This window comes from Caretta caretta, chromosome 22 (genome assembly GCF_965140235.1).
Source record: "Caretta caretta isolate rCarCar2 chromosome 22, rCarCar1.hap1, whole genome shotgun sequence".
NCBI lineage: Eukaryota > Metazoa > Chordata > Testudines > Cheloniidae > Caretta > Caretta caretta.
The window spans coordinates 22,698,284-22,710,454 of NC_134227.1; the positions used below are offsets into that span (position 1 = coordinate 22,698,284).

At 49.1% G+C, this 12,171-nt stretch overlaps 1 protein-coding gene across 2 annotated transcripts in view; it reads right to left on the reverse strand.

Moving 5' to 3' along the window:
* DSCAML1 (DS cell adhesion molecule like 1) overlaps positions 1-12,171 on the reverse strand; it is a 336,815-nt gene that overhangs the window by 111,815 nt on the left and 212,829 nt on the right. For both annotated transcript variants that reach the window (XM_048827440.2, XM_048827441.2), the window contains exons 12-16: positions 7,104-7,303; positions 6,082-6,178; positions 4,672-4,800; positions 1,526-1,693; positions 70-140 (exon numbers count right to left, since the gene is read on the reverse strand). In XM_048827440.2, the coding sequence (XP_048683397.1) occupies positions 70-140; positions 1,526-1,693; positions 4,672-4,800; positions 6,082-6,178; positions 7,104-7,303 (665 nt within the window). The remainder of the gene's footprint in view (positions 1-69; positions 141-1,525; positions 1,694-4,671; positions 4,801-6,081; positions 6,179-7,103; positions 7,304-12,171) is intronic.

The window sequence follows — 12,171 nt, forward strand, 5'->3', positions numbered from 1 at the left end:
TTAGGGGTATCACCACGCCAACACAACTCCACACATAGCAACCCCCCTGTCTTGCCCCAAACAATGTACCTTCCAGGTGACCTGGATGCTCTGCGATGTCATTGGCTGCAAAGTGACATCCATTGGGGGCCCATCCGGAGCTGTGGTTAAACAAATCAAACGGAGTCATGTTTACAAGCTGCAGAGAAAGGAGTCCCTTGCAGCAAAACTCACTTTAAAGAAATTCTGCAGTGGGGCAAACATCACAGCGAAAAACCAACAACAGAGGGCTAGAGAAAAATAAATGCCCTTGGGTACTACCACCTGTGTCCCTCCCGCCTTCTCTATTATTGAAATAAACTGTGCCTTAAATGAAGGTTTTTTCATCCTTCCCAGATCAGCTCTCTTATTTCCCACTGACTCATGCAGCACTGCTGAGTGCATGGGGACGGTTAAAGCGATGAATGCAGCCATTCTAGAGAGAGGACAACATGCAGAGAGAGTGCTTGCTCTATCTCAGACTTAGAGAACGTTATCCAACACGCCTGCTGTCTCGCTCCTGCGATACACGTTTGGCTGGGCCCACATGCAGGTCCTAGCCAGAGAGGAAATCAATCCCCTTGTGAGTGTCTGAGGAGAGGACTTGGTTCCTCACAGGGTTTCGCACACACAGGGAAATGAGCAAAGGTGAAACACACGCATATAAAAACAGCTATGCTTTAACAGCACAGATTTCATGCTCTGCCCAGAAATCTCTCTAAAAACTTCAGCTGAGGAATCTTGGATCCCAGAGGCTCACAGGCCAGTAAGTACACACATGTGCATTCCTGCACATCAACAGACTTGTGTGAGGGTCAAACTCCTGCTAAATCTCAACAGGTGCTGCAGGGAACATGCAGAACTTGAGCGTGACTAGCTGAGCTAGCTGCCCAGGCTGGAAGGTTTGCTTCTGACAGAGACGGAGCAAACGGCACCGTTAACTGTCGGCTCGTGTGTAGTGCCCTAACTGTGCGCTGAAGTTAACAACAAAGGGGGAGGCCTGAGCAGCTCATTTCCCAAATCCTGTGGCATGCGGTAGTATGGACACAGGCCAGGACAAGGGGCAGTCCCCTTCAGCTCCCTTATTTCTGAATCGCTTGGTCAGGACCATGGAAAGCTCCCTACTCTGCATTGCCAATAGGAAGAATGTGCTCAGCACCAAGGCCAGTTCCTGTGGCCTGGGCACAACTCACCCTGGTTGCCTATTAATTGGTGCAGTGAAAGCCAGAGGGACCTGCTGTCACAGGCAGTGCAGTGATCCACTCCTGCTTGCGCACGGCCACTCCCACACACAAAGCCTCGGGCTTTTCCCATCCAGCACCACAGGCTCAATGCTGCAATCCAGCTTAATTTGTCCCTCTTGGTAACTCCCTCTCCCCATCACCTCCCCGAACAAATGCTGCTGCTCAGACTCAGCACACAGAGTGGGGGGAAAGGCCTGTGTAGCCAGAGAAAGGAGTGCAGGAGGCTTGCACCCGGCAGAGGAAAATGCATGAGCGAGAAGCACCTGCTTCCTCGGTGCTGATGGTGAGCTCCTTGCTCGGCTCACTGCGCCCAATCTTGTTGAAGGAGTACATGCGGATGCTGTACACGGAGGCTGGGTGCAGGTCCACTATATTAGCCTGGTTAATGGTGGGAGAGATGTTGCGGGTAGATTGCTTAAAATCCCAGGAATCTGGAAAAAAAATAACAGTGAAAGAAGACAGCGATCCTATGAAGAGTCCTGGAGTTAATGGCTCTGCAGAGGCTCTGTCAGCCCCACAGGCTAGAATACCAGTTCATTTTGGTAGGACCCCAATAACACAATGCCCCAGAACTTGTGTCTGCCTGTCTCACACACCACCACATCTTCCTGTCTCATGACTCCCTTCCCACTGAGCCACTAACATGCCAACTCCTCAGCGCCTGGACACATTTATGCCACCCACACAGGGCAGAGCAGCTGGAACCTACTGTAAACAGCAGGGAGTGCTGAAGATGGAGAAGGAGCAGTGCTTGGTAATGCCAGGACATGCATTAACCTGCTGCCAAGAGCGTGCTGACTCACAGCTGTGGGTTGCTGAAGTGTGGAGCCGATGGCTTATACAGTTCCCTCTTTTAGGACCCAGTTCACCAAATCACTGAGCACTTCCCTCCCCACTGGCCTCCCAGGGAGCTGAGGCTCTTCAGTGCCTCCAGGAATTGCTCAGTATTCTGCAAGATCGAGCCCTTAATGCCTAAAATTATCCTGAGGAGGAGCTGGAGCAGTACATGAGTGAAGTGTTTGGGGCTCTGTGTTTGGCCTGGGTTTAACTCATCTGGAAGCAAAATAGACACAGACAAATTTTAATGAGGTGAGCACGAGTTGGTATATTTCCTTGTCATATCTGATTGTTCAGAAAATCGTCAGCAGCTCATCTCCTGTAGAGACATTGTTGAAAAGTGACAGACTCTAGTGGAGGTGTGGGAAAGAGGCAGAATCTTAGGCTTCCAAAAGAAGGTACCTGAAATACCACTAGAAGATTAGGAATCTACATCTTCCGACCAAACTACATATAGACGTTGGATTCATGCCAGGCAGAGGCACCAACATGAACTGGGAAGCTCAGCTGAAGAAATTAACAAAACTCCTGGTTTCTCCGGGCAGCACTGCTCACTACAGGACATTGACCCAGGCTGGATTACAGCAAGGGGGCCGAAATGGGATCTCTGGTAGCAAAGGGCATTTCCTAGCCATGTGTCCCAGGCAATGGGCCCTGCAGAGGAATTTCCAGGTCAATTCGACCCAATGTTCTGCAAGGTGCTGTGACGTCTCTGAAAAGTGCCTATTTCCATCAGCTCAGACAGCTAGGCTGAGGATGACTATTTTATTGTTTACTTATGGCCTTTGTTTATCTGGCTCCCATGTTTCAAGATGCCAGGATTTTCCCTCCTTGCTTTTGTATAACTCCAGGTTTGGCTGTTTGTAAATACTGCCTCTTTTAATATTCCCTTTCAAACGCTCCCATCTAACATGAATTAACATATTTCATTAATGCTGCTCTCTCCTTTCTTCATCAAAGGGACTGGGATGCAGAATATTCCCTTTATACACCATGCAAGAATGCGCAGACGAGGCCTGCATCCCCTCCCTTCCCTGGGATGGCCCCACCTGTCCTCAGGAGGCAGAGGAAGTGACAGTAGGAGTCCCAGAAGGAGATCCCTCTCCCCGAGAGAGACTGGGGTGGGGGGACAGAACCGAGCACCCTCCCTGCCACTGCTTAGCATGCGGGGCTGGAGCCAGCCCCAGCTCTCTCAGTGGCAGGGTGCACCAGGGGCCACACTCCTTCCCCCCACACTAATGAGCCTGTGTGTCTCTGTGCAGCATCAGCGGTTAGGACGTGAAAAGATCCAACTGGCCAGCGAGCTCCATAGACACTAAGGCCCAAAGGGACCATGATGAGCATCCACGCTGATCTCCAACACTGCACTGGCCAGAGACCCTCAAACAGGGATTCCCGCATTCAGCCCAGAACCCCTGGCTGAGCTAGAGTATCTCTGAGAACGAGCTCCACTCCCGATTTCAGCACTCCATGCGAAGGCGGATCCGCCCTTCCCCCGGGGATGCTATTCCAATGACTAATTACCCTCGCTGTTAAAAATGGGAGCCTTATGTTACTTATCTAGTCCCTCTCCCTACCGCAGGGTTTTCCTTCTGTGGATCTGGAACTACTGCATTAATCGTTACTACGGCAATGAATGCAGTCTTTATAAACGAGAGCAGCCACTCAGAAAGAGAACAAGCTAAGACTCAATTCTACAAGGCGCTAAGCACCCTGGAGTCTCACAGCAATCAGTAGGAGCTGAGGGAGCTTAGAACTTTGTAGGCGTGGGCTATAAAATGCCCCTTTCAGAGCATGTACTGATTTGCAAAGTCACAATAAGATCAGCCTCCAGCTTGCTGCGCTGGGAACAGAAGGCTCTACACAGAACTTAATTCTGTTCCACTATTACAGCAGGAAACAGAAAAACTACCCTGGTAATTCCCAGCAGTTCGGGTCTCACTGGCAGTACCAAGTAGAGCTGGGGGGCAGGAGGGGCGTGGAACAGGTTTCCCATTCCATGAACAATTTTGAGATTTTGAAAAAAAAAAATTCTGCCCAGAATTGACCAAAAAAATCAAAATATAACAAATATTTGCAAACCAACCCCCCCTCCAAAAAAGGGTTAGGTGGGGCCAATCACAATGTTTTGCTTTGATCATTTCATTTTGATTTTGACTATTTTTTTTTACTATAATTTGCTGAAAGTTTGAAACGAAAAGTAAGTTTGAACCAGAAAACCAGAATTCTTCACAAAAATGTCAAAATTTAATGTTTCAACAACTTCAGAACATTTTTCCTCAGAAACTTTTTGAGTTGAAAAATTTGTTGTAACCAACCGTTTCCTGCCAAAAGCTTTGGTTCTGACAAATCAGCTTTTTCTGACAAAAACCGTGGTGTTGAACGATTCCCTCCTAGCTCTAATTATAAATTCTTCCTCAAGCATAGTACACTTGATCTCTTATGTTGACACACAGACTATTGTCTTCTTCCACTGTTTTAGATTTGTATCTATGGATAACAATTCCAGAGAAGCACGTTTGTTTCAGTCTAGATTATACGTACATAGTGGGGGGGAAATGCAATCACCTACCAGATTTATTCTTGTATTCAATATCAAACCCAGTGATGATGCTGTTTCCATCAAATCTCTGAGTCCAACGCAAGTTCATGCTTCGGGCTTTCACCTCGCGAATTTCCAGCTCTGGCGGGTCAGGAGGCTCTTAGAGAGAAAAAGTTGAGGCCAAGTGAATAAACCATTCCCAAAAATATGAAAACGATTTCACCCCTGATGGTGACATTCTTCCCTTCCCGCACAGAGGAAGCAAGTTGGATAGTTACTTCCTTTTGTTTGGGCCTTAAAATACAAGTCGGCTCCTGCAACGGATTTCAGGGCAGAAGATCTTGCAGTCACCATTTAGGTGACAATTTGGTTGATGATGCTGAAGGCAGACCAGACCTAGCTCCCTCTCCTGTAGCTGTATCGGTTGTGCAGGCTTCACACACATTAAGCCTGGTTTGTACAAAGTGAGCGGGTCTGACTCAAAGACACATGGGTAAGTGGCATTTGGAGTAAGAAGCAGCCCTCTTTGTGCCCTCTCTTTCCTGCATGCACTGCACATGATCTCGTATGTGGCACCTTTTCTGCGACATGCTTTCGCAGGCCATTACTTAGGAAAGCACTTGCACATGCGTTAAACACGGGCTTAAGTTCCTCTAAATGGGACTTGAGCACATGATTAAATGCTTGCTTGAACAGGCATGATCTCTTCTTCCCTGTGGGGTCAAAGATTCCTAGGCTATAAAGCCACAAGGGACCACAGTGAGCATCTAGTCTGACCTCCTGCAAAGCACAGGCCATAGGACTTCTGCTATTGACTCCTATTTGAACTAGAGCAGATCTTTTAGAAAAACATCTAAACTTAATTTAAAATTTTCCAGTGACAAAGAATCCATCCCAGGTGACCCAGGTTCCTCTCAGGTGTCCAGTTTCTCTTTAAGAAAGAGGTGGACAAATTGGAGAGAGTCTCCAGGAGAGCAACAGACATGATGAAAGGTTTAGAAAACCTGAGCTATGAGGAAAGGTTAAAAAACTGGGGATGTTTGGCCTTGAGCAAAAAAGACAACTGAGGAGGGGGACCTGAGAACAGTCTTCCAGTACACTAAGGGCTGTTCTAAAGAAGGCGGGGATTAGTTGTTCTTCATGTCCACTGAAGGCAGGACAAGGAGAAATGGGCTTAATCTGCAGCCAGGGAGATTTAGGTGAGATATTAGGAAAAACCATCTAACTCTAAGGCTAGTTAAGCTCTGGACCGGCTTCCAAGGCAGAGTGTGGAATCCCTGGCACTGGAGCTTTTTAAGAACAGGTCAGACAAACACTTGTCAGGGATGGTCTAGGTTTACCTGGTACTACCTTAGCTCAGAGGAAGGACTAGATGGCCTCCCCCGGTCCCTTCCAGACTTACATTTCTATGATTCTACCTAGCAGGTGGAAAACAAGTACCTTGGACAGTGAGCTGGATCAATCCTCTATCTTCACCGTAAGAATTGATCGCATGGCAGGAGAAGAAGACGGAGTCCCCCCGGTCGGCTGGTTTAAGCTATGGATATGCAAGGGGAGAAAATGAGGCCATTTCAGAATTTCGCTGCCGTTGTGACAGTGAGGGCACAATGTGCCTTAATGCGGGAGATGTGCTTGTTATTCGCACAACGCTCTAACTGTACAGCTGGTGACAGACACTAAACAGAAAACACATGGGCCCAGTTCTCCCCTCTGTTACGCTAACGGTGCAGCTACCCAAGTGCCCTCCATCCGTGCCTTACGGAGCCTGCACCCTAAAGCAAGGTCTCTCTTCCCACCCCAAACTGAGGCCAGTGTCTAGATTCCTTTTCTCCCCTCTGCTCTTCTGCAGTCTCTTCAGAGCAGCAACATCCACACGAGGCACATTTCTGAACTTACGTTTTAGTGGATTCAAGTGCTGGCAAAATGAGCTTGCCAATCTCTAACACCACTCAATGAAAGCTCAGCCCTAGGTCCGGAGAGAAGGACCCGAGCTACTTCTTCAGGTGTGACAATTGTGCCACCCAGGCTCCCGGCAGCCAGGACTGAGGAGCTCACACACATGAGCGGGCTGGAAAGTTTCCATCTTTGGATGAATCGAGGGAAAAAGATTCATTCATTGGAAATTTTCCCTTTCTCACAAACCCAATAATCATCTTTCGAGGGTTTTTTCCCCCCTTCAATTAAACTGAAAAATTTCTCATAAGAAATTAAAACAATTTCCCAATTTCCCTGGCTAAGGGGGAAGATGCTTTTTACAGAGAAGCCTGAGTAATGCCAGGCACTTGCAGCCAAACTGCTCTCAGGCCGTTCCCGGCACAGACAGGTCATGGGAGCAGCAAATGGAAAGAGGAGGGTGACCCCTTGTTATCAGAAATGTAACCAACCCCATGGGGGTGTGAAATGCACCCACCGCTCCACTCATGGACCTCAGTGCTGGCACATCTCACCCAGAGCTCTCTCACCTTGAGCGTTGAAATGACCTCGTCACCGTTATCCTTGGTGGTAATGGCATATCTCATGTTGCGGTCGGGGTCGATGACGGTGTCGCCTTTCTCCCAGCGAATGATGATTGGCCGCTCCCCTCGGGCTGTGCAATTCAGCTCCTTCATCTGGCCCTTGATCGCAATGGTGGTGTTGGGGTGGGAAGTGATCATGGCTGGGACTGAGAGGAGGGGGAGAAATGAGTGCAGTAGCAGAGGCTTCAGAGACACGTGCTAAGGTGTGAGGCAGAACAGACCCTGGGGAACTTAGCAACTGCACTGTCCTGACGCTCACATCTACAGCAAATCGACCTGGCCAAGGCTAAACTGGCGGCCTTCAGAGCAGACTTGCTGCAGAGCACTAAGGTCAGCAATCCTCCAGCCACCAGCCATGACCCCCTGCTGCCTGCCAAAGGCTGCAATACTTGTCCCAGAGAGTCGTCATTCACCCACAGCCCAGCACGTCAGAGCCAAGTGCCGGGGTCCCCAGGAGCTGCTGTGCCCACAAGAGGGGGGATTACTGTTCAGTTAGCCTGGGAGCTCTGTGGCCAGAGAGGGCACAGGCCGTGGGGCTCCAAGGCTGAAATGAGCCAGGAACAGGTCTGCACTCTGTCGTTGGCTTCACCATCCCTGTGCCCTGGACAGCAGCAGCTGATGTGGCTGGAGCCGCCAGCCCCATAGGAGCCAGCAATAATCAGATACCTAATGACCATTGCTCTCCAGCTCTAGTAACTGGCCAGGCATTAAAGAGGGGCTGTGAGGAAGGGTGGTCCAGTGGGCAGGGCGGTGGATGGGACTCAAGAGATCTGGGTTCACCTCCCAGCTGAGCTACAGATGTTGACATCTCATCTCTCCAGCTGTACAAGGGTGAGAATACTGTCCTGCCTCTGTGGGGAGTCGCGAGGATAAAACCCATTCCCCACGGCAAGGCCCTTGGACACTAGGGCTCTGGGGGCCACGAAAGGACCTGGCTAACTGCAGTACTCAGCTAGCTGTCCTTACTCTGTACTGTGTGCCCACTAAAAGTTAGCCAGAACACAACGTGTTACGTGCGTGGCCAAACAGATTCCAGCCGTGCTCCACGGGGTGAAAAGCTAGAGAATTAGGAGCTGTTAGTGAACATACACTTCTGTATTAACCGACACAGTGAGGAACTTCCTTACTAGTCACAACAAACCACCACCACCACCAAGGCGCATTTAATTGTTTTTAAGCACATTCAAACCCGTCTGAGATTTCCCTCGTGCTGGGGATGCGCTGAGACACACAGGGGTTAATGTCCACTGCTGCACTTGGAGAATTAAAGACAATTCTTCAATCCCCAGGCACGTGGGTAGGGCGCACCCAACTCCCTGCTCAGCACGCTCAAAGTTTATCCCACAAACGGGATCAGTGAGGTGGCCGAATGCAGTTTATCAGCTGCAGATACAGCCAATAGGCCACGCAGTCAGAAACAGAATAGTTTTGTTGCATTATACAGCTCAGGATCATAAAATAATGAAGCAGATAAATTTTATAATGCATAGCATTACACCAGCATATACAATAAAATGTGAAAGACAAATAACTAGGTGCAAGTTATAATGAAGAGAAAGCCTCCAGTCTGAGACACACAACTATGAATTATTGACTAAGGTTTTACACTCTCAAGGATGTGAGGAGGAATATTTTTCCATCAAAAATTTGCATAATTCACTCCTATAAACCTGGGCAGAATATAGAGTACGATTTTACATCAACAAGTCAGGCTTTGCATTGCAGATGCCAGAGATTTTTTTATATCCATACGGAATATTAACATAAAATACAATAAAAAGAAAGGCATTCACTTCCTAGCGCCTCTTTCCCAGCTAAAAGGAGCAGCTCTTGACCGACTCCAACAAAGGAACAGACTGAGTCAGTAACTACGGCTTGGCTCAGCTGACATTTCCTACAATACACAGGTTTAGCGGTCACACGGGGGTCAGCTGCCCCATCCTTTCACCCGCCTCACGCAAGTTACCTGAAAAAGGTTACCTGGGAAAGCTGACAGCCCCAGTATGCCCTGGCACAGGCTGGAGCGAACCCATTTACTGGTGGGTGTCATTCAAGCTTTGAGGGCCAACTATCACGTTTCTGACCATCACTGGACAACAACAATGCTTTCCTGGGGCTTGGAGATGTACGAGTTGGCCAGGACAGGTCTTGGCCTTGGTTCCCACCCGCCTCGCACAGCCCTGATTTCCTTTCAGCCTGAAGGGAAGACTGGAGAAGGGGTGGAGTCTCCTTGCTCCGAGATGTGCCAGCAAAGATGGCGACTGGGCATTACAGCTCTTGTGATATGGTGGACACTGCGCTGTTGGAAGCCGAGCCAACACCAACACCATACACAACAGGCTGCCAGGCAGCTGAAAGAAGGCTGTCCTGACCCTTTAGGACTCGCACAACCCTGCTCACTCCTGTTCCCATCTCCTTGTGTCTTCCTCCCTGCTCCATAGCTAATCATTGTAACTGCCCATCCTCCAGCCATCTCTGCGCCTTTTGCCTCGCACACCTCTCAGCCAGGAGCGCACCCCCACCCTGACCCAGCCATCTGGACCACAATATTCCTCTCTGCTCCAAGTCCACTTTGGCACGTCCTCTCCCAGGCAGCTCCTAGGTCTCCCACGCAAAGAAGGGAGAACAGTTTCATGCAAGCTCAGATTGCAAGCTCCCCCTGGCAGGGACCCTGTGCTCCTAGGTCACTGCAAACCATCTAACTTGCAGCCGGTGCAGTAACAATAGCTAAACAGTAAAGTCCCAGTGGAGGACAAGGACCTAAAAATTCAGAGGCATGCTGGAAAGAAAATGCCGGCAAGATTTCTCTTATACTGTAGTCTCCTGAACTCCTAGTGCCACCTTCCCCTGCCCCAAAAATAACCAAGGAGAGAGCAAAAAATAAGCCTGCAGGTTATAAACCAGCTTTTGTGTTCGACAAAGGTCACTGCTATAAAAGAAAACAGGGAAGCTGTGTGGCATTGTAGAGAGAAGACAAGCTTCCGAAAGAAAGGCCAGCTTTGGCCAGCGAGCACCCTAAAACAGTGATGAGTTGTCCCTGACCCCACGGAGGGCGACCAGGTGGGAATCATCAGAGAAGCAAACAAAGGTCCCTGCAATTCCAAGTGCCTGCACAGCATCCCCCCTCTGGAGACACATGGGGCTTCCAGTCCTTCCTGCTGACAAGAAGTGAGGGGGAGCAGGCAGTGTCTCTTGAGAACTCCCAACCCAGCAGCAGAGCAAAGCTGTTGGGATATACAGATACATACACACACACACAGTGATTCATATATCCATATAATATGTTATAGGTCATTGAGGCCTGGTATGAATGACGCATGCTTGACATGGATATGTGCATTGCAAGTTGGCAACCGAAGCAAGAACTTAAGGTCAAGAACTATTAGAACTATTTGTGGAAAAACAATCTTGTTATGTTCTGAGAAAAATATAGAGAATCAGCAGAAAAGGAAACAACACCAGCTGGACTGATATAAAATTGTGTCAGAAATGGAGGAGATGGCATGCCTTGGATCATGGCGGCCCGCCCAGGATTGTCTCTGGAATTGTGTGGGTGGAAGGCCTAGTAAACAAAGGCAAAAAACCGATGACATGATGGAATGGACTATAAATGGATGCCTATGATTTCAGCAAATCAGAGTCGTTTATTGATCCAGAGCCCCGTGTGGATATAAATGTGGTTTTCACTGGCTCCCCACATCTTATGATCAGAAGGAATCTCGACTGGCCATTAGGACCATTCTGACCTTTGGACTCTGGTATAGTATGTTTGGAGTGTGACTGTGGAGTGAGTAAGGTTTGTTTTGTAATCAACAGCATTTAGAATATTATATACCAACACTGTGTCCGGTATCTGCCAGCTCCCAATCCTGCAGGGAGACCTCTATTGCGGATCTAACAAGGGAACCCAGCCTCTGGGAGAAACGAGTTGTCTGCACTAATACTGGGAAGGGGAAGCCAGCCAGCTCCTTGGCAATAACCTGGAAAACAGGGGCCTCAGCCCGGCCCCTCTGGGCATCTGCACACTGCTGGGGGGGGGCCACTCAGTCCCTGCCCTTCCACTGGCCTGGCCTGCTTCCAGCACCTCAGAATCTTTTCTTTATAGTCTTGATCAGGCACAGAACTATGAATGCAAATCTGCATGGGAGTCCAGCTCGCTGGCCTGTGTCCTTTGTATATTTAACACTTGCTGGATATTGCAATTGGCTACAGAAAGTGATGGCCATCTCAGAGACTGAACAATAAAGTGGAACTGCTGGCAGGCCTCCCACTATGATAACGCCTTCCCAATAAAGAGCCTTTGAGAATACTTAGGGTCCAGTTAATAAAATACACTCAGCCCTGCCACACTCCAGGTGCTTGTGCACCCGCAGCTGGTGCCCAGGTTCCATTCACAGCACAAGAGAATCAGGATACTGTCAATACTAAATAAAAGTTTTGCCTCTCTTGAGCGTCTTCCATCCAGCGGGCTTTGCACACTGCCCTGCAGCCACTGCCATGGCACCCATGCAAGGGAGGGTTACACTCCCATTTCACTGAGGAGGAAACACTCATCCAGGGAGGCTCAGTGACTGGGCCTGGGTCACGTGATGAGCCAAGGGCAGACCTGGACAGTGAACCCCCCTTCTCCTGACTCTCAGCCTGATGCCCGACTCTCCAGACCACATTCCAATTGCAGTAAAAGTACAAGAATCCCAGCTGAGGAAACGTACTGACCAATCAGCCCCAGTTGCGTGCAGTCCCCCCACCCAACATTGTCATGTGCTAGGATAGCTCCTACCCAACGTGTCCCTTCCTGCTGTGAGGGATGGCACGACTGTAGTAAACATCATTCATCCATCTCGCAAGCACAAACACACACCGCAGAGCCCCGGACACAGACTGAGCCTGCAGTTAATCCAGCTTTAGGAAAATAAATTTGGCTTTCACTAAAAAAGTCATTATTTATCCAGCAAGGGAGGAAGGCTGCAGCTTCACAGTCCCCAGAGCGGTATATACCATGCAGGAAAAACAG